Source organism: Neofelis nebulosa, chromosome 10 (genome assembly GCF_028018385.1).
Source record: "Neofelis nebulosa isolate mNeoNeb1 chromosome 10, mNeoNeb1.pri, whole genome shotgun sequence".
In the NCBI taxonomy this organism is placed as follows: Eukaryota; Metazoa; Chordata; class Mammalia; order Carnivora; family Felidae; genus Neofelis; species Neofelis nebulosa.
The window spans coordinates 19777553-19800069 of record NC_080791.1 but is presented as its reverse complement, the minus strand read 5'-3'; the positions used below and the strand labels follow the sequence as shown (position 1 = coordinate 19800069).

General features: G+C 50.1%; 1 protein-coding gene across 5 annotated transcripts in view; it reads right to left on the bottom strand.

The window, feature by feature from the left end:
* The window catches only part of UBASH3B (ubiquitin associated and SH3 domain containing B), a 145968-nt gene that overhangs the window by 20769 nt on the left and 102682 nt on the right, over positions 1-22517 (bottom strand). For 3 of the 5 annotated variants that reach the window (XM_058687085.1, XM_058687089.1, XM_058687084.1), the window contains exons 2-11: positions 22030-22083; positions 21064-21250; positions 19575-19773; positions 16006-16175; positions 10208-10416; positions 5707-5839; positions 4273-4393; positions 3515-3637; positions 2192-2284; positions 452-596 (exon numbers count right to left, since the gene is read on the bottom strand). In XM_058687085.1, coding sequence (XP_058543068.1) covers positions 452-596; positions 2192-2284; positions 3515-3637; positions 4273-4393; positions 5707-5839; positions 10208-10416; positions 16006-16175; positions 19575-19773; positions 21064-21250; positions 22030-22083 — 1434 coding nt within the window. Of the gene's footprint in view, positions 1-451; positions 597-2191; positions 2285-3514; positions 3638-4272; positions 4394-5706; positions 5840-10207; positions 10417-16005; positions 16176-19574; positions 19774-21063; positions 21251-22025; positions 22084-22517 lie in introns of all 5 variants that reach the window. The other 2 variants (XM_058687087.1, XM_058687086.1) reach the window with 2 other exon arrangements.

The following is a 22517-nucleotide window of genomic DNA, read 5'->3' as shown; positions in this document are numbered from 1 at the left end:
CATATTTATATATATATTTATATTTCCTAAATATAAGGGAACTATATATATATATAACACATATATATAATATAATTAATATATATGTAATATATAATATATATGTATATATCATATATATCATATATGTGTATATATACATATATATGATAACACATATATGATATATATGATATATACATGGATCTATATATATATGTATATATATACATATATGTATATAGATCCATATATATGATATGAACAACATATATATATATGTTATATCTATAACCTTAAATATAAGGGGATGCTGGCTTTCTCCAGTTGTGGTTTTTCAAAATCAGAACTTGACTTCCACCGATATGGACAACTGCCCACAGGCTACATCTAGTCCTTCCTCTTCGTGGTTAGCCTGGCGTAGAAAAGTGCTTCCGCATCGACTCTGGGAAGTAGCAGCGCGGAGGGTTACCTGTAGGTTGTATCAACACTCAGGTTGGCTGCAGCTAACTCTGATGGAGGTATCCACGCAGGTAAGGTGTTCCCAGCAACCCATTTTGTCCACTCAAATAAGCCAGGCTCTACGCGGATCTTCAAGTGATTTTCTTGTTGTAAACCTTAGAGGTAAAATAAAATGAAGATGAAGGCAATACCACTATGTTCTCAGTGGAGAAGTAAATCAGAGGCCAAGTGGCTGTAAAACTTCGGGTAAATCTGTTCTCTTTTACCCGTTTCTCTACACGGCTATAAGAAGGTGGAAAGCATGTGGGTTTGGACAAGGGTTTTTGGTTTCCATGTGTGACAGACATTCGAGTTTAATACTCTGGCCACACCAACAGGATGTATGCTGGCTTTAAGTGGTCTCTGACTTAAGGAAAAGAACACAAGTCCTTCCCCCATATAATGTATACACTTCTGTGACTACAATTCCTTTTTCCAAGGTAAGTCCCAAGGTTGCCTTACTAAGGAACTTAAGGGTGGCTCATGGCTTGAGCATCCGACTCTTGATTTTGGCTCAGGTCATGATTCCAGGGTTGTGGGATCGAGCCCTGTGACTAGCCTGCTTAAGATTCTCTCCTTCTCTCTCCCAGACTCTCTCTCTCTCTCAACAACAAACAAAATTTCAGAAAGTCTCTTAGCATCCACTGCTCTACAATAGCTTACACTGTATTTGAATATCATGTAAATTACTCATTTTCTCTACCAGAAAATCCAATGTTGAATATTTTCAAGTGCCAGTGCACAAGTCTTGTGTTTTTTCAAAGGGTAATTACCCACAGAGTGGGACTGGTCCCTTTTTAACATTCTTTGTATTGCCTTTTGCAATACAGTTTTTCTGTGCAAATTTAGTACATACAGTATTTTAATACACACATGCATTCTGGTTTACTTAAGGAAGTCTCAAAGATAGTGTAAATTCTTCATTGGCTTGGCTATTTCTGGCTCCTTTGTTTTTTGGTATAAGTGAATAGTTCCCCTCTGTTTCTACTACTCTTCCTTCCCATGAAATGAGAACGGAGATCCCTGTTAACTCAAGCATCCCCAGATTTTCGGGTGAAAGTTGTGTATCTTTATAGCAATGGTACTTTTAAAGTCATCCAATTAACTAAAGAAACAAGGATGATTAAGATTTGTAGACACTTAGGAGCATCGTTGCTACTATAAACAAGAAGCAACCAGAGCAGAGTGGGAGGAAATGATTTCACTGTTTCACTGCAAAAAAGGGATCACTCTGTAGGCTCCAAATTATTGCTAGACAACGATATTCTACAAGGCTACCGTTCATCCAAGAGGGCTTTGCATTTTCAAGAGAAAAATTGCTTATCCTTTCATCTTATTTAGGCCACCAGAGTATGATTTGGGGACTCTTTGCAAAGACCTCTTCCATAGGAATCCTGGCTAAAAATTCCAAAAATTTTTAAGTTTTTATTTTCTTTGAGAGGAAAAGTACAAGTGAGAGAGAGGCAGAGAGCGAGAGGCACCGAATCCGAAGCAGGCTCTGAGCTGTCAGCACAGGGCTCGAACCCACAAACTGGGAGATCATGGCCTGAGCCGAAGTCAGATGCTTAACCGACTGAACCACCCAGGCACCGCTAAAAATTCCCATTGTGAAGCTCTCAATCGGCTCATGTCCCACGAGTCCAGGGTAATTTGGGTGTAGGGCTGCCTAGAGGCAGAAGGGTGGAGTTAGTCGACCTTTGTCGAGTCTAACCTTTCAAGATGTTGTACGCAGTCTGAACACAACGCAGAGATGGGGAGCAGTAGACGTGGTCGATAATGGTGTTGCTCTCTAATAAGGCTTCACCTGCAAAGGAAGGCAGACCGTTTGCTGGATTCACTCAGCCTCAGCTGGACCTCCGTGTGGGAGGGGGTGGCGGGCAGAGCCTGCGAACCCCTTTTTCAGCGGGGGCTCACACAGAGCCGGCAGTATCGGCCTCGTTTCTGGCCCATCCCCTCATCTGTGTTCCCATGAAAGAGCCCCAGTGGAAGACCCACCCCCCCCACCTCGTCTTTTTCTCTCCTTCTCTCTGGTGCTAACGAGCAGCAACTTACCCATCTAGGAAAGACCCCGAAACCTGACAGTGCTCTGATTTGCCACTTGTGATATAAGCGAGATGGTTTCTATTGTGACCGTTAGGTCTTGTTTTACACTTATCCCGTGCTGAACAAGATCTCAACCTGTCATAGTCTTATTAGAGAACAGAGGTAGATCCCAACACCTGTTACTTCCACACTTCCTCACAGAATACACTTCTTTTCTTTACTGGATAAAGTCTAGATGCCTTAATATGGGGGGCAAGGTCTTCCGTAAACGTGTCTTTATCCGCGTCACCAACCTTCTCTCTTATGTGGCTCACAAGCCATGTTCTAGAAAATGAGAGCTTTTTCCTAAGTATTTTCGATATTATTTCTCACCTCTCGGGAACACACTTCCCACCTTCCCGCTCTTTCTCTACCCAGCTGACTTCCCTTCTCTTTGTGTGTGTGTGTGTGTGTGTTTTAATGCTCCCATATTACTCTGTACACAGTTCTATTCCTGAGGATACCAGACTGTACAAGTTTGTTTCCCTGAGGGCGGGGACTCTGCTTGCATCCCTGGCACCTAGCAAAGGACCTCGCCCAAAGTGATCAGTGAATATGTTAAATGATTGAACAGGACAAGGCTGCTGTCTCTGCCTGGCAGGTATGGAACAGACCTGCAAAGAACGGACCGTCTTCAAAGGATCGGTTGGCCTGTCTACATCCAGCCACTCCAGGACTCTCCTCCCCTGCGCAGTAGACGCTGACCTTGCCCCATAACTGGGCCACATAGCCCTCAAGGGGTCACACCTGCTTCACTTTGGTAAACCGGCCTAGCGCCCAGCACAGTGTCCTGAACTTAATGGTTATGTAATAAATCCCTTTTGAATTGGAGAAATACACTACTTGTAGGAAAGTTGGAGGAAGCCCTGGGAAGTGTCCTGGCCTGCCCGCTGGAACCAGTCTTTGGAAGGAGCAGCCAGGAGAGGCTGTGCAATCACCCCAGGACACTCACCGACCAGTCTTGCTTGCATACATCCAAACACGGTGATCGGAGCATCTTTCTCATAGTCCCGGAAACCACCACTCCGCTGAGGTAAGCTATGAGGCATGTTCAGGTTGGTGCGTATGTAGCGGCCTGGAAAAAAAAGAAAAAAATCAGACAAAAGACGACTTTCTGTTTTCCTCAGGACTTCTGTTGCTGATCCCGACAGCCCTCCACTTCCATTCCTTGTTTGGCCAAAGACACCGAATTGAACTTTCTAGAAACTATTGAGGCTGACGCTTTTTCTGTGGTAGAGTCTTGGAATCCACCCCTCCGTTCTACTGACAGAAAACTACCTCTTGCCACGTCTGTGTGAAAGTAACAACCATGCACTGTAAGGCAGGAGAATTCTGTGCTACGCCGGCCTCTTTCTCTTAGACATGTCATTCAAAGGGAACTGGAACCAAAATGAGCCAGGGTGATTTAATGGAGGGAATTCTGGCCACAGAATCAGGACATCTGTCTCTGCCTCCACCAAATGACCACGGGCGAGACATTGGTTTCTTTGGTCCCTGGTGTCCCAGTTTATGGAATAGGGGACAAGAACACTTACCTCTTCGCTAACACTCAAGACAATCGGGAAGGACTTAGATTGTAACACATTCTAGGCATTTCCTATATAGCACGGGAACCAGGAAGGACTCGCGTCTAGACGAATGTAGCTTGACTGTGCCCCCTAGAGGCCATAAAGGGTACGGCGATGCTAAGCAGGCCAACGCAGCACTCACCTTTGGCATCAAAGCACTGGGATAGCCAGTACTTCCCAAACACAACATCCATCCTCTCACCGTGCCGACACACAAAGAGGCATCTCTTCTGAGGGCCAGGCTGGCTATTGACCCTCAGGGGCTGCAGAGCAAGAAAGGCCATTAGTAGGGGAGCGGGGGGGAAGCACAGAAGAAAACGGACATATCCTGGAGCCAGGTGCCAGATGAGCAGAACTGAGCTCTAGGACAAGGGCCCCGCAATGATCTTGGATTAACGTTGGCAGGTCTGTAACACAGTGGGGGCAGGAAGACGCCTCCTACAGACCTCACAAGTTAGTTTGAGGCTCAGATGAGATGAATGGCACGCGTTCTGCAAAATCAGAAGGGCTGTGAAAATTGCCTCACCGTTGCGGTTGCCGTGTGGGACCAGCATTTGGCCGGTAGAGGAACGGGCAGACCGCTTGGCCTACCGCTCAGAGGCACATCCAGCCAGTACATGCCTCTAGTCATCTAGCCCCCCTCTACAGGGATACTTCATCAACTTCAGAGGGCGAGGACTGTTAATCACAACAGTGCCTGCCTCCCCTCTAACACATGGTGGGTAGACCGAATGGACGGTCTCCTCCAGCAACGAGGTTCTTCTCTGGCTATTCTAATCGTACTTTTGGCTCTCTTGTCTGGCTACACGTGCGTTGGTGTTCCTGGAAATGGTTCAGGGAGGTCAGCGGTGACAAAATAGGCCAGTCTAGTCAAAGGCGTGTCCAAATGACCTTGGGTTCTGGAAGTGCTGGGTGGATCCTTCCACATGTTTCTATATTCCTTCCTTCTGATGGTCAGCTATTCCCCGTTTGCTTCGTGTGGTCACCTTCATGTGGGCTGGCACTTTACACGTGCTGCCCGTTGGTTGCCCTGACAGGGTTAATAGGTGGGATAATGGCATGATCTTTCCTGTTTCTTCTCCTGCTCGTCCCTAATTCAGGCCCTGGGCTCCAGCCAATGTGATCTAGTCTCTTGATCCTCCACTTGCCTTTGCCTCTCTTGTTCCAAACGATCCCCACCCCCCACATTCTCCATTTTGCAACATTTCTGGCATCTGTTGAGCCCTCAGACATACATACAGGTGCCAGGCACTGTGCCAAGGGCCTTATTTTCTTTTTAATCTCACGATGGCCTATGAAACAGAACTATTATGACTTTACAGGTAACATGTCCTTCCCTCTGCAGAACCTCTCCCTCTGCCAGCCTAGACCCAGATGCCGGTAGGTGCGATCAGTACCACCCAGCCGACTCTCCCTGGCCTTAAATTCTGTGTGTCTTTTATAAAATTGTGCGTCGTCGCCCCCAAGAGACCTAGGACCCTTGGGGGCACCAAGGGCAAGCCCTCACACTCAGCAAAGACGTGCTCAGTTAATCCTGAAGTAGAGTCGAGGAAGCGGCCCCAACGGTCAGCCTTACCTGCGTGGGCTGGCAGATGATCGTCAGGGGAGCCGTCTCCCCCAGGCCCTGGTCCTCATACTGCCGCCTGTCCACCACACCATCACCAAATGAGAGGGCGTTAGAAGACGCCGTGTTCAGGATGGAGTGAGAACTGTAGGGGAAGATGAGGACTCCGTTAACCGTTTGGGCCAGGAGTCATTAGCACGTCACCCTCGGGCTCAAGGGGAGCGTGGGAATTCGCGGGAAACACGCCCAGGGCGACGGGTGGGAAAGCCGAGGAGGCGACACCCCCTTTCGGGAGGGGAACAGCTTGTTCTCTACTTAGGTCTTTGCAGTGGCTAAACTAGGGGAAGATGGATTTCTGTACTTGGAACAGATGTGCTCATCTCTCTGGGTAGGGATGGGGCCCTGATCTCGTGCCAACCAGGATACCACCGCCGCGGCTGGCGCCGAAGGCAAGTTAAAGAATAATGAGTTTTCAATTCGGTGCCATTGTTTCCAGCTATTTTTCTGGCTCCGAAGAAGAAAACAATTCCTGTTGCCTTTAATCTTTTCCATGGCGATTTCCATCCGAACTGACAAACGAGAGGGAGGATTTGTACTGGTCTCCACCAGTGTGCCTGTGGCTCTTAACGGATGGAGGAAACCCGATGGCCATTATCCTCTCTTCCACCTTCTACGGTGGCCCCACCCCTCTCCCCAACTCAGTAACACCTCCAACAAGATGATTAAACACAGAATTCTCTCGGAGGAAGCCGTTCTCGCCAGACGTATGGAGCCGTGGGCCAAGAGCTCTCATTTCTGGGTGTTACGCCGTACCTACAGAAGCCCCAAAGAGGCCTCGCTGACAGCGAGGCAGCAAATTATGCCATGTTTGAGTTATTGTGATTAGTAAGTCCTCCAAAAGGCTTTATCTGATAAACACTGCAATTCAACTGCGGTCGCAAGGCGAATGCAGTGAACATCTCTTTCTGCCTCACTGAGCCGGTGTTCAAGGGAGAGCATTTGCATTTGCGATTTCTCGCTTCTTTGCAGCCAGGGTAGCCGTATGTTTCAATCTGCTCAAACCAGAGTCCTGGTCTGTACCTGTTGACCTACTCTGTTCAGGAATATTTCATTTTAACACAGCAGTATTCTTCGAATTTCATTTTGGAAAAGCCCCTGTTATAGTCAGCGATATAACAAAGCTAACTGGCTGTTAGGAAAACAGTTGTTTTTTTTTTTTAAGGCTCTGCTCTTAAGAATTTTAGGATCCCCTTCCAGTCTCTTTTTTTTTTTTTTTTTACTGTAAATAGACTCCTCCTACTTACAAAGGCTTCGGAAGCCTCACACCCTGCAAAAGTGGCCTTTCAGCCCTAGCACATATCAGAATCGCCAGGAGAGCTTTGAAAAAAATACACGGCTGGGCCCGACTTGTCACAGATTGTGATTCAGCAGATCTGGGTGAGGGGGGGAAGGTGGGGGGTGGCGGGGAGGGTGGTGGGAAGCTGTCATCTAACAAAGCTGTATCAGCAAGTGTGATGTGCAGCCTGAGAGACCAACTGGAAAAATGAAGCAACCGTAGACCAAGAAAATCTAGTGCCAGTCACAGTCGGAGAGACAGGCTGTTCTCCTTTGCAAACATCACAGTTAAAGAAAATTTGGTTTCGCCGTCTGATTCATCAAAGCTTCGGGGCCTGAAGTGTCTGGATAGACAGAATCGGCTTGACGTCCTGCTTGTACACGTCCCTTAATTTCTTTATTACAGCTGTGAAGACACTGGCAGAGTCCCTCCTCTCTCTCTCTCTGTCCTTCAGCTCGGTTGGCAAGGAGAATGCCAACCTTCTTCTCAACTGTCACTGTAATCAAAGGACCGGACTCCCTTTGAGACAGTCTGGTGCTGCCACTTCCATTAAGACAATAGTCAGATGCTTTGTGCGGAGAGATTGCGTAGGGAGGAAGCTGAGCCCGATACCCAGGACATCATCTCAAGGACCAGGGCCGGGTGCTGGCGCTTTCCCAGACACAGCAGTCCTGTGCGTAAGCCCGGAAGGACCGGCCAGCCCCCACCCATAATTCAAAGGACACAGTGGGGCTTCACCAACTGACAAGTATTGAGAGACACTCAGAACCAGGCGAGATGCCCTAATCAGGGTGGCAGGAGAAGATTTCCTCAGGGGCCACCCGGGTGGCTCAGTCGGTCGAGCGGCCGACTTCCGCTCGGGTCATGATCTCACGGTTTGGGAGTTCGAGCCCCGCATTGGGCTCTGTGCTGACAGCGCAGAGCCTGCTTCAGAGCCTCTGTCTTCCTCTCTCTCTCTCTGCCCCTCTCCTGCTCACACTTTCTCTCTCAAAAATAAACATTAAAAAATAGATAAAAAATACTTTCTTATGAGTGACTTAGAACTGAGAAGAACCGGGCAGAAAGGGCGATGAAAGGTCACTCCTTGTGGCCTGAGTCCCCTCTGCGACCTGCCATCGGGTCATCCAGGTCACTGAAGGAGCATCTCTTGGGGCTGTACCTCCTCAAGGCTAACTTTAGTTAGGGAAGAGAGAAGATCCGTCTTATCAGGAGCCTCCTTACATCATTTCTGCTTCTGGAGTTAAATAGGAAAGTACAGTTCTTCTATAGGATCACCTCGGGAAGAGACATTTGATTGGACAAGCATGTAAGAGAGGACTGGAAAACACAAGGTAGAAAAATCAGAAAGCTAACAGCTTTTTAGGTTCAGTGCTATTACGGGTATGGCACTTATCCGTGTAAAGCTAAGTCCTTCACTGTGGTCTTTATAACGCTCCTGTGAGGTAAATGCAATTATCCTCCCCACCTTATAGAGTAACAGACGGGGGCTCAGAGAGGTAATGTAACTTGGCCAAGGTCACACAGCTTTTAAGTGGGAGTGTTAAGATTTGAACCCAAGACTAGTGGCATAAAAACTCCAATTCTTGATTACGGGGTCCTAACACCTAACACTAGCCTTTCCCCACTCTCAGCAGCACTGGCTGCGGAAGCTGACAGTTTCATTTCAGATACGGTTCCAGGGCAGTATCATCGGTAGGGCCCTCTCCAGAGAAAAGGTGGCATGCAAACGTCCCTGTGGTCCGTGGACCCATGTTTCTGCCTGAGCTCTAATTTGGACAGCAGTGGGTCTGGAAACAGTACTCTGGAATGGGTCAGCAGGCCTTCTCCCACCTACTCTGCTCCAACTTCTAGCCCGACTTTTTAAAAAAAAAAAAAAAAAAAAGGTCTGAGAGCTGTGCATCATATCATCTTAGTGTTCAGTGTATCTGCGGATAATATGCTTCACTCGTTTTTCTAAGGGATAAAACGGTGACTTTGGAAACACAACGTAGATGTTCAGAAGCCTTTCTGAGAACGCAAATGTTTGGGGAACACGAGGCAGCTTTGACCTTCCGACGGTGCCCCGAAAAGCTGGATGTTCCCGGGCGGGGGGGGGGGGGGTGGTGGACCAAAAGGAAGCAGAAGGAATTGCTGGGTAGGGGGTTGTTAAGGAGGAAGGTGTTCTCTCCCATCTTTGGGTTTGTGGTTTGCCTGCTTGCTGCTGACTTGGGGGGGAGGCGGGGGGCGGGGAGAACCTTTTCTTTTCTCCCTCCGGGCAACACGCTCCCTGAAAGTGCCCCTCTCGCCTTCTCTTCCATGGCGGTAATAACAATGTTAGACGCACCACGCAGCTGGTGCTCAGAGCTTCCGGCTCTCAGCCACGTTGGCACAGAGCAAGAACAAGAGAGAAGAAAAACAGACCAGCATGCGCACCCTGGCGAGACGCCTGCATGTGCTAGGGAAGGGCTGGCCGGCCGGCTTTGAGCGTCTCCGATTAAGAAAGAGAAGGTGCCTCCTGTGCCCGTTTCACCTGCCGAGGCAAAGCTGGCCCTACAGCACGGGCCCCGCTGGCCGTGCGACCAGTTTGGTTTGGGGGCAAACCAGTCTTGAGGGATGGGTGGAGAGTTCCCAGTCTAGAGGACACTAGGGGCACCGAGTGTCTTTTTACGGTTCTGGCAGTTGCCCATTTCTTTAGACGGTCTCTCTCTCTAGGTGCTTATGCGCCACGTCGGAGGACTCGCTCGAGGCCACCTAGCAAGCGAGGGGCAGTTAGGTCTCCTGACCCTTGCAAAGCCTTCCACTGCCGGTCTGGCTGGCTTATTGGGAACCTGCCCAGCGGTTCTGGGGAAGTCAGACCACTCTTGAGTAATGGCCCAGGACAGAGCGGACAGGAGCCCCAAAAGCACTGGGATGACCCACGCTTCACAGCCAGAAAGATGGACCCCCGCGCGCGCCCCCCCCCCCCCCCCAAGCTGCCTCAGTTGAGTCTCTGATCAGGAACTCCGTTCCATCAAATGGGGCAGGCAGCGAGAAGCGGAGCGGACCCATCCCTCATTTTCCCATGCCCCAGGTCAGCCCTTCCCTGAGCGTCCTGGACCAACAGCTTTCCTCCCATCTCCTAAGCCCGTTTCCCCACCACCTGCCCACAGCCCGTGGTGGTCTCCCAAAGCAGCAGGTGAAGAACGTGACTCTGCTCACCCGTGAAATATCCAGGTGCTGCATTCGTCGGCCTTGGTGATGTAATTCTCCGGCAACAGTCCGGAGCAGCCCGTGGTTAAGGACGTGCCGTAGATCCAGCCCTCGCTGGTGCTGGTCTGCTCCATCGGAGACATGAAGACGAAATCCCCAGGGACCAGCTCTAGCTCGTCGTCATTCTGTGGGGTGTACGGGTAGATCACCTGGAGCGTCTGAGAGAGGAGGAGAGGGAGGAGTGAGGCCCAGTCTGCGCGCCTCTGGGGCACGTCTGCGTGTCCTGCTTCCAGATGCGGACGTTGCTGGTGCCCCTGGGGTCTGCAGGCTCTGAGTAGATTTGCACTCCGATCCGAAAGCATGTCTCCCCCACCCCCCCAGGGTACTGTAGATGTGTGCCTGGTCCTGCTGGATGGTTCCAGACTTCCCTTCAGGCAGGCCTTTCTTCCTGTCAGGATTCAAGACCGTTTTCAGAAATTTATCTGAAAGCCCGTAGGCGCTCTATTAAGCTGCTATACAAATGGGGTTGGGCCTATCTCCCCTTCTCCGTCTGCGGTAGGCACCCTAATAGACACCTGAAACCCCACTCGTGGAAAGCCAGTCTTCCGTATGGGGGTACAGACGGTCTGGGTGCAGACACTCTCCTGTAGGAAGGCTTTGGGACCGACGCATTTCCCCTTATAAGTCACTCTGGGGCTTAAACAAGGCAGTCTCTGCCTTCAAGGAGCTTTCTTTAAACCTACATTAAAAAAAAAAAAAATTTTTTTTAAATGTCTATTTTTGAGGGGGAGGGGAAGGGGCAGAGAGGCAGAGGGAGACACAGACTCCTAAAGCAGGCTCCAGGCTCCCAGCAGTCGGCACAGAGCCCGACGCGGGGCTTGAACTCCCAAACCACGAGATCATGACCTGAGCCGAAGTCCGATGCTTAACCAACTGAGCCACCCAGGCGCCCCTAAACCTCCATTTTCGACAAAGACCTTGAAAGAACAGTATCTTTCACAGCCATCAGCGTATACAGTACGTCTGTGTAACCAGCTTTCACCGGCAACCAGATGGAAACCACGTGTTTCTTCTCTGGGCTCATAAAGAGCCTTCAGAGCCAACCAGAGGCCATACTGCTCGTCTGACGTACTTGATGTTTTGCGTCCTTTCCCGGTAGACACAAACAGCACGGGCACGAAGATATTTTGGAAAAACATCTTCCTGATTTCTCATTAACAGCAAGGGTCCTCAACTGTAAGGAAGACATTTCTATCCTATTTATCTCACATGGGACACTGAGACGGAGATACTTTAACCGACTTTCCTGAAGCTCCAAAGTCATTACTGGCAGGCTAACCATTCTGCTTCCACCTTCAGGCTGTTAACTTGGGCCTCTGTTTTCTCATCGGTAACCTAATGCCTGGATTATAACAGTTAATGAGACAATCTAAGGAAACTCTTTAGGACGGAGCCTGTATCCAGAAGGCGCAGCATTATGTCTATCGAACCAGGACACCTGATCTCCCTTCTCGCCTGACCCCCCCCCCCCCCCCCCCCCAGACTGTGTGCTCGTGAGCTAATCAGCTCTCCGTCAAGGTGACACATCGGAACATGTTTCATGGAACTTCCTTCTGGAAGTCTCTGAGGAAAGGCACTGGCAAAGAGATGTGATTTTTTCCCCCCCCAGAAAATGCAAGTAAAAATGCACAGGACTCCGTGGTACCGCTGGATTCTGATTTTCCTTTCGCTTGGGGCCCCCGTTTCTTTCCCTATTTCTTTTCCAGTATCTTTCAGCTCCAGATCGTTGCCCCTGGTGGCCTCCTGCTCCTTCCCCTGTCCTCTGCCACATTCGTGCTCAAACCACCATTTCCAAACTAGCCAGGGAGGTTGTTTCTGCTTCATTGTGAAAACAGCTTGCTGCAAGAAAAGAAAAACTCTCTAAGCTAGGTATGCGATGATCCACCAAAAGGAACACTCCTTTTCCCGGAACAGGGTGGAGAGAGGCACCGAGTCATGGGGGAACAAGTCGAAACTTCTGTCTCTTAGATCCTCAAGCATAGCACAGTTTTGACTAATTAATTATGCCTTTGGCCCAGAAGTGTCTTTCCTTCGAGAAACTCAAAGTGACTTCAGAACCCTCGTTCCCCCTATCACTTGGCGGGGGCAGGGTGAGTATTCTGTCTCCAGGTTACCTCCAGGGAAATCGAGGCACAGCAAAGGAGCACAGGAGACCTTGTGTCCTAGGCACCGGGTAGTTAGGTGACAAGGAGCTTCGATTTATTGAATAAGCAATACGATAATTAAGATATTGCAAATCTACAATTATAACCCGTGCCCATGTCCCCACAGCCCATTCCAAAGCTCGTGCAAAAAGCCTACGTTTGAGAGATACCAGGAGACATGCCTAGTTTTGCACTACATTGTACTTACTCTTTTTCTTTTTTAAAGTTTTTTTTTTTAAGTTTGTTTTGAGAGAGACACAGCACGAGTGGGGGAGGAGCAGAGAGAGAGAATCCCAGGCAGGCTCTGTGCCATCAGCGCAGAGCCCGACGCAGGGCTCGAACCCACGAACCGTGAGATCAAGACCTGAGCCGAAGCCAAGAATTGGACGCTTAACCGAACAAGCCACCCGGGCGCCCCTATACTCTTTTAGGTTTACCACTGACCTGGAAGAATTGTTGGGTCTATCTCGAGTTTGTTCCTCCCCTCGTGCAGGGCAGCTGCAACCCTACGTGAGGTAGGAGCCTAACATCCTTGCCTTTGAAGCTCTTTATGCTCCTACCACAGCAGGAGCTGCAACACTTCTGTCTTGCACCCACCCGGGGCTATATATTACGGCCCTTCTATAATCTTCTTTTGTAGCCTGCACGACAGCAACAGTCCAGCAAAATACTGTTGCCGTCGTCTGCAGGAGACAACGTAGGATGGGAGCGTTCTAGAAGCTGTGAAAGTGAACCTAACAACTGCTGAAGGGATGGAGCCAGGATCTGGAGCCACGTGTGCTTTTTTGTCCTTCCTCAGATTTCTGTCGCTTGGCATATAAACCGGGCACGGCCCAACGCAGTCCCTAACACGGAAAACGACGCGAAGCACAGACAGGCATTCGCAGGTCGGAATCAAAGGGAGAACCAGCAGAGGGAGGAGACCTAGGAGTTCTCCCAAGCATGGCTTGCTGAGTGCTCTTGTCCAAACCACTTTCCTTCTCTAGACATCTGTTGCCTCAGTGGAACCGTGAACGGTCCTGGGGACAGAAGGCAGGCAAGAAAAGGTATGCGGGGGGTGGCTCAGGGAAAGCCAAAGACCTCAGAGAGAGAGAGAGAGAGCGCTGTATCAGAAGGAACAGTAATAAATGAGCTTTTACAAATAAGAGAGAAAAGCGGCCAAGTTATTTTTAGAAAATAATTCGTGTGGGCGCTTGCTGCCTCTTTCCCTCCGTGCCAAGTGCGCAGAATGTGGGTCAGGCAGAAAAGCAATTACCCTTTGATTTAACTGGAGGGCAGTGTTGATTAGAAGATATTCCTGGTAAAATTCCATTGCCACCTTCCCTCTCTGAGAAAGGTGACTTCTCACAGCCCATCTGCATGCAACCCTTGGCTTCCTTTTTCTTTGTCCTTGTGAGGAGTCTGGTCAGCCACACCTCTCTCGTTATATTTAGGGCTCATCCTGAGCAATTCCAGGAGATGTCAGAATTCTTAAGCAAGATCAAGCCCCGTCTCCTTGGTGTGTCTTTCCAGAAACTTCCATCAAATGACTTGGAAGGAAGGCAGGACATTCTCGTCAGCGGGGTCAGACAAAGCTGCATGTCCCTGACGCTCGCAGGCTCCGTGCCCTGGCCCGGACCCCTGGTTCATGGCTCAGCTCTTCTTAACATTCCAAGACAGTGGTGAGATCAGCTGGTCTAGACCCTGAGATTTCATTCAACCGTGTTTCACGTTTTACAAAAGGGTAGGAGGATGGTTCAGTCAGCTGAGCGGCCGACTCTTGATTTTGGCTCAGGTCATGATTTCACGGTCGTGGGATCGAGCCCCACGTTGGGCTTCTCTCTCCCTCTGCGCCCCCTCCCCGCTCACACATGTGTGCTCTCTTTCAAAACAAATGAACTTAAAAAAAAAAGTCAACAGAGATATTAAGAGGCTAGATAAACTGCCAAAAATATCAGCCCTTTTACTGTTGAAAAACTGGAAGCAAATTCGGTTTCATAAATGTATTTACACTAGATGACAAGTTCCTCATTAAACTGTGTGGTCTTTTTTTTTTTTTTTTTTTTTTTCAGATGGGCTGCTTGTTTTTATTGGTCAGAATTCCTGGGTTCTGGCTTCAGCTCTGGTCCTAAATTGCTAATTAGCTATGGACCAGTCACTTGCCACTCTCTTTGTCTCAGCTTTTCCTTAAAACAAAGGGCAATATTACTCTTCAGAGTAGCATAGGCTTGTCCTGGAAATCATTATCGATTCCCTCAAAAGAAGGATGCTAGGATTATGCCAACCTTCCCGCATGCACTGGGAATCAGTGGTCCCACTCAGGCCTCCCAGGGGATGCACGTAATTGTCACAACATGTCGCCTCTGTTTTTTGTTTCATGTATCTGCTCTCTCTCCCCTGCTGGACTCAAACTCCTTGAGGACAGGACCACATTTAAAAATTCTAGTATATTTCTGGGAATGCAAGCTGGTGCAGCCACTCTGGAAAACAGTATGGAGGTTCCTCAAAAAACTAAACATAGAACTACCCTACGACCCAACAATTGCACGACTAGGCATTTATCCAAGGGATACAGGTGTGCTGTTTCGAAGGGACACATGCACCCCCCGTGTTTATAGCAGCACTATCAACAACAGCCAAAGTATGGAAAGAGCCCAAATGTCCATCGATGGATGAATGGATAAAGAAGATGTGGGATATATACACAATGAAGTATTACTCGGCAATCCAAAAGAATGAAATCTTGCCATTTGCAACTACGTGGATGGAACTGGAGGGTATTATGCTAAGTGAAATTAGGCAGTCAGAGAAAGACAAAATCATATGACTTCACTCATATGAGGACTTTAAGAGACAAAACAGATGAACATAAGGGAAGGGAAACAAAAGTAATATAAAAACAGGGAGGGGGACAAAACAGAAGAGACTCATAAATATGGAGAACAAACTGAGGGTTACGGGAGGGGTTGTGGGAGGGGAGATGGGCTAAAAGGGTAAGAGGCACTAAGGAATCTACTCCTGAAATCACTGTTGCACTGTGTGCTAATTTGGATGTAAATTAAAAAAAATAAAATTAATAAAAAAAAAAATTCTAGTATGTTCCATGGTAACTTACATGCCATAGATACTTAGCAAGTATCTGTAAATTATGTGTTCAGATATATATATACACACGTATAAATATATATACGTATATACGTATATATACGTATATATATTTATACGTGTGTATATATATATTTGTATTTCTGTGTCCTCCTTACCTAAGATCTGGATGAGGTCTTCTATTAACTCCGTGAATTTATAGAATTAAAACCTTTTCCAACATACTTTTCTGTTCTCCCTTTTCACTTCTGTATCATTCCAGTAATGAGTGGAATGGCAAGGCAGACAGGACAATGGGGCTATTACACAGATGAGTCACTTGGGACCCGGGGAGGAGGGCTGCAAGCTCAGAACTTCCCAAGGAAGCAGGCCGAGCCCAGAGGAAATTGTGGTCCGGTGCTCACTCCACTGCTTTCCTTTGGTCCCCATCTCCCTGTAGCAGGGAGCTGCCCGTGCTCCCGGGTTCTGGCCGCACCTCCTGTGCCTCCAGTAGGGTCAGGAGCCACAGTGAGACATTACCTCATGGTTGGCAAACCGGATGTCTCGCGAGAATATGGTAGCCACCCAGTCACAGCCGAGTTTGACATCGATGTTCTGGGCTAGTTTCTCCAGGGTGGGTAAGTGGCTGGCTTGGAAGTGGTAAGCCAGGGTTACGTGCAGCTGCTTCTTGTGAGGTTCCACGTGTACTTCTGGAAACAAAGGAAGGGAACCGTTATTGGAACGTGGTCAGCAGAGCAACGGTGGAGGCTCCAGGAAGAACACGGAAGGATTGCCCTCATAAATCCCGCCTCCCAAATGACAAAGGAGGGCGTCCCGTGGCCGGACAAGAGCTGCTGCTGTCCTTCACAGCAGCGGAATCAGGGGACAGGCAGGTGCAACAGATCGCGAACAGCCTGCAGTTCGAGAGGGAAAGGGCCACACCTGGCTCCCGACAAGGGAAGCGGAGAGGTCATTGTTTGGGTCGGCTTTGCCTCCTAGTAACACACGGAGGATCACCAGCCCGAGGAGACCGCGACCTCAAAGGATGAGCTAATTCACGCCAAAGCAGAGATCCTGCGACGGCATGCGGGCCAGGACCGATCACCGTCGTTTTGAAATCGCGTCTCTTGGCTTCTGGGCGGCTCCGACAGAGGAGCCAGGGGAAAAGATGGAATATTTTCAAGGTCTAAGACAGGGTTTTCCAGGGTTTAAAACAGAATGATTCTCTGTTGTGGGGGCTGCCCCGTGCACTGTGGGGTCTGTGGCCACATCCCCCAGCCCCTACCCACTAGATTCCGGTAGTACAACCTCAGAAGTTGTGGCAACCAAAAACGACTCCAGACACGGCCACACGTGCCCCGGGGGATAAAATCTCCCCGACTGAAGCCACTGCTTTTAAGTATACAACGGACTGGTGGGGTGCCTGGTTGACGCAGTTAAACGTCCGACTCTCGATTTCGGCTCAGGTCGTCATCTCACGGTTCATGAGTTCTAGCCCTCCATCGGGCTCTGTGCGGATAGCGTGGAGCCTGCGTGGCATTCTGTCTCTCCTCCTCTCTGCCTCTCCCCTGCTTGTGCTTTCTCTCTGTCTCTCTCTCAAAATACATAAGTAAACTTGAAAAAAAAAATGTATACAGACTGTGCTTCTAAGACACTGTAAGAAACAAAACAAAACGGTGAATTATGTTTCTCTTTTGAACATCTTTACATGGGGGAGATCCATCTACTGTCCAAGCTAGAACAGCGCAGAAGATACAACCAAAGGGAAGGTAGGGAATTTGCGAAGGTAGGGAATTAAGGGGCTTGTTCATGTCCCAGGGAGACAGATGTAGCAGTTGGATATTTTTCTGTTACACTACATCGTATTTTTTTTTTTGGTGTAAGCCCCATGAGGCAAGGTTTTCTGTGTCCTGTTTGCAACGAATCCCCAGTGCTCAGCACGTGATACAGGCTTTTAGTATTCGGTCAATGGCCGAACATACACGCATGATGAATCTCCTTAAGCCACCCAGGACGGAGGAGGACAAGAAATCTACTTGCTGATGGACTCTGGGTCTGCAGAAAAGTCTAGAATATCAAGGCATAGGTTCTAGGGCCAAGACGGGATGGCCAGCCATCCACATAAGGAGGCAAGAAGCTGGACCAGCTACCCAGGGCAGCGCCACCCGGTTCTCCCGGTCACCACCAGGGGGCCGCACAGGGGCAGAGAACGAGCGGCCAAGTTCTTAGAAAGAGTGGCCACAGATACTGGAGAAGAGCTGGCCCTCCCCTTGCCTACAAGGAAAGCAAGCAAGGGCCTCGCAGCCTCTCACTCATTATGTGCCTTAAGAGTCTGGCACAGCCCTGGCTGAGACCCGCTTTACACATTTGTGAAGGATTTGAGTTTTGTGGCCACACCACCAGTTTTGGGTCTTGTGGGAGTTTTAGTGGTTTTGGTAATAGCTACTGTGGGATGAAAAAGAGTCATTTTCCTGAAGTGGAGGGACAGGAACAGGAAACAATTTGCCTCTCTATTCTGTCATTTCTCTGAAATATTAAGCCATGAAATGGCAGGCCCCAGCGAAGGTAGAAAGCAGAGCCTAGTCCCGGGGGAAGAAGGGGTGCCTGGGGAGGGGCTCTAAGGAGCCCCCCCCCCCCCCAAGTAGAAGAGGTATCTTAAGGGTCAGAGCTCCTCTGAGAGGGGAGACCTCCCTGCAATCCTGCTCGGTGACGCTGAGCCTTCGCTACACTCTTTCTAGAATCCTGAGCCCTAACGGGGGCTTTTCTGGTAAAGAACACTAAGCAAAATGGCAGGTGAGTTACAGGTCAGAGGTTTGGAGACCAAGGGGCAAAGCAGGGGTTTTCCTCAGGTCTCTCCCATCTCCATCCCTCCTTGAAAGGGGCGGGGTGCGGGGGGTGCTGGCCAACTCTGGGCCTCCTCCAGTTTGCATGCGATGCTCAGATTCAGCTGTACCGCTCACGCCCAGCTCTGCTCTGCTGGGGGTGGGGAGAGGGGGCTCCACACAAGCCTCTGCACACACTTTGTTCCTTCCTGCCTGCAGGGCCCTTTCTCCACTGTAGGGATCCACATCGCCCAGCCCAGCATGCATTTCCTTTTTTGCGAAGGGGGAGCCACTGCATCCTATGATGGCCTTTCTCTTCTCAGAGCTCTCTGTGAGCACAGGTACTTGAACCTGTATCTCGGGCCTGGAGAAACCACTTGTTACGTTGCTTTCTGCACGGATGAATGCATCGCGGTCCCTAAGAAATACCCACTGATGGCGATTTCTCAAGGGAGCCAGCAGAAACTGCCCCCTGCCGACTCTTCCCCCCTCGACCCCACTGTCTGTCTTGTCCCACTGCAGGTAAGGCTCACCTTGACCTAAGTGAGCTCGTCTGTACCTGTAGGCAGACCGGAAAGCTCTGGCAACTTCTCCCACTTGTCCCCTCTCCGTGCTTCCTGCCTCTAAGTCAACACATATCCTGAGCATCTTTTAAGCCAATTCCTTTGGTGGGAAATCTCAGCTGGCTTGAACTAAGGCCTGCCGTGGAAAGAGCAAGAAACATCTTGAAGGGGTGACATTTCTGGACAGACTGTTGAAGCTTCGGGACCCCTCTAATGGGTTTCGGGGAGTTGCGGGACGTGGGCCCGGTGGATCTGTTATCTGACACTAAGTGCCTCCACTCTATTCTCTGTGCTGTGCTACCCCGCCGAGCACAGCCCTGGGCCCTCACGGAGTGAGCCGTGAGACCCCGACAGAGGCCTTCATGGCAAGGAGGCTGGCAGGGAAGGAAGGTTCGTTAACTCTGAACTGGAGAGAGAGAGCGGTGCTGCAGAGGACGCACTTATGGCTTCAGTGTGAAACAGTGAGTTGTGAGCCTTCAACTTGGCTGTTGAGGGTCGACATTGGACATTCTCCCGGGAGGCTCAGCAGAACAGTAGTTCGCTATTTTTAAGAGGGAGCCCACAGGTGCTGCAGGAAAGGGCTGTGCTCCTCGTCCTGCTCCGCGCATCCCCGCAGGGCCCTCCACCTGCCGGCCCCAGCCCAGCCGTCCATAACTTCCGATCCCTTTCCTTCCCCGTTTTTGATGAACGGGACCCACGCCTGGCCTGGCAGCTGTCAGCTCACCGGTTTTGGACGCAGCCTCCGCGGCAAAGTCCGCGGCAAACTTCTTGAGGACCTCCGCGCTGTCTTCCTTCACGAAGAGGCCAATGAAGTTGGAGGAGGTATAGAGCTCCAGGGGCAGCGGGGCCGAGAACTTGCACTTCCAGCGACTGACCGTGGTCTGCAGGGCTTCCCCCAGGGCGTCCACCTTGCTGTCCTCACACTGGCAGGGGAAAACAAAACGCTCCATTCAGAGGGGGGCGGAGGTCTACCGCTACTGAACATTTGGCATCCTCTGCCCGGGGCTGGAGGCCGAGGACGCCATCCCTAAACCCTCGCTTCTGTCTGTGAGGACGGAGGAGAACGGCAGGCTCCCAGTTATCCGGACGTGGGCCGTCTAACTGGTAAATTCAGCTGGGGCCATGGGACCAACGCTTGCCTCCCGCCCTGCCCTGCTGTGCCCCTGGGCGCAGCCTGGTCCAGCGGGAAGGGAGAATAGGGGAATGGGCCCGGAGCAAACGGCATCTCAGGGTAAAGGATGTGCTTTCCCCTGCTCTCCCATCATCTGTGACTTTTCTGTTGTCCTCGGATGATCAGAAGTTGACTCGGCTGCCAGTCTCACGTTAGCTCAGAGAGCTGTGATATCATCTCCCCACCCTCTTGGAGCACTGGGGGAAAATGAGTGTCTCTAACGTTCGGAATGCTTTTGAGAAAGATCCTGGAATGACTGGGAGGAAGTGATAATCATTATAATTCTCAGAGGGAACGGGAAGAAAGAAGGTGTGAGGAACACGGTTTGGTTTGGTTTGGTTTGTCTTAAAGAGGCAGAGACAATCTGGAAAAAAAATACTTTTTGAAAATGTCTAAAAGTGCTACCATTCTGTCTCATCTCGAATACACCTGGATAAGCCAATTCTGCTCTATCTCCACAGGGAACTAAAGTAGATGAAAAGTATTTATATTTATTACACGGAGGGGGATTTAATTTAGTCATTAAGTAAGCTCTGTGATAGCTAGGATTATGGAGATTAGGTAACTATGGCGGGTCACAGGTATCTTTGCTGTCTCTAGAAAGATCTGGTGAGACAAAACTCGTGGCCAGAGGGTCTATGAGGCCAAAGTCCCCTCCCGTGTCTGTAGAGCACATTTCTTGTTCCTAGCTCCCCAATTTCTACTCTTACCCGTGGACCAGGGTGGAAATGCTTTAGTTTCAGTGTTGGGGCCGCCCGTCCAGGTCCTGACTCAGTGGGTCAGGCTTGTCCCTAGAGTCCTGAGGAACAGCAGTCATCATGCTGGTGCATCCGACCCGGGGTGCTCCTGGGCCCCGGGCAGATGGGACCTTACTCATTCCTTAACGGTCCATTCAAGCCCAGGAGCCCGTGACTCTTTCAGCCAGCTCCCCGAGGCTGCGGACTCTGACTCCAGGTCTCAAGGCGCTGGCTGGGGTGTGGCAGCCGGGCTCCCCGGGCAGGGGCTGAGGGGCCGGGGGGCCGGGGCAGGGTCTGCGGCTCACCATGAAGAACTGGCAGAGTGTGATGTGGGGGAAGATGTTGTGGGCTTTGTTCTTCCCGCAGATCTGCTTCGACTGTTGCCAAAAGTCGGAGAGCTTCTGTGCTAAGGGGCCGGTGGGTCGGAGGTAGAGGACGTACTCCCGGGGCAGGGGGTCATCCAGGAAGGGGTCGCCGACGTGGGAGAACAACCTGCCAGAGAGAAGGGAGCCAAGCAGGACCCGCTTGAGAACAGTGGAAGGGAAGGAAGACCCGAAAGGGACAGATCCGCCCTCCAAAGGCTCCATACCCCAGGCACTGTAAGGGGATGGGTTTTCGTTTTTGTGCTTTAAAAATCCATCCTGGGGCACCTGGGTGGCTCAGTCGGTTAAGCGTCCGACTTCGGCTCAGGTCGTGATCTCACAGTCCGTGAGTTCGAGCCCCGCGTCGGGCTCTGTGCTGACCGCTTAGAGCCTGGAGCCTGCTTCGGATTCTGTGTCTCCCTCTCTCTCTGCCCCTCCCCCACTCACGCTCTGTCTCTGTCTCTCTCTCAAACAATAAAAAAAAAAAAATCCATCCCTACGATTAAACCCACGTGCCTCCAGACAGGAGCGTAGGGATCTGCCCTGGGCAGTGATGTCCCGCAAGGTGTTTTTGTTTTGTTTTGTTTTGTTGAAATCGATTCACCCAGCACCCACGCACCTAAGGTGTATCTTTGAGTGAAGTCGGGGGACAGATACCGTGTTAGGGGCTGTATCTTGGAAATGCTTTGAATTTCTTTAAACAGCTTTAAGGAGAAGCACACCCTGGAACCAAGACCCAGGAGGCCATGAGCTTGATAACCCTGTCACATGTCACATGGCTTGTCACACGGTCTTTTGCCCCCCACCCCCCGCCCAGTCCGTTAGCGAAAGGCTGCACATCCCTGCTTAACCACGTACACTTAGAGTTAATTATATGCTATTTTCTCTATTTATTTATTTCATACCAACCAGTCACATGCTGCCTGAACACTTCTCCCTCCTGTGGATGCCAAGGCTTTTTGTCTGGAAGAAGAAATCAAATTTCTATTGTTAGTATTTTTAGCCTCCTATCAGCTTTTCTCACTGCTGTGGCGAGAGTGTGAAGGAGACGACATCAGAGCCTCCTCAATGGCGTGTGGGGGTTGGGGGGAGACCAGACACCTGCAGCAAGGACGCCCCCTCCCCCCAAGGGTCCTAGCGAGGCATATGGAAATTAGGACTTGTAATTAATTTCCATGTAATTAGCACTGGATTTGCATGCAGCCCGACAGCCATGCAGTCTATTTTCAGCAGTTTCCACATTAGAATTTTATTTTTGCTTCCCTAAAGGTTGCCTGTCTTGGTCCGTCCTCCTTCCTTTTCACCCACTCTCACTGACCCAGATCCCCGGCCGAGCAGTTTTGTGTTTGCAGCCCGTTGGCAAAGCGTGTTAGAAGCTGATGCCCACAAGGATGTTT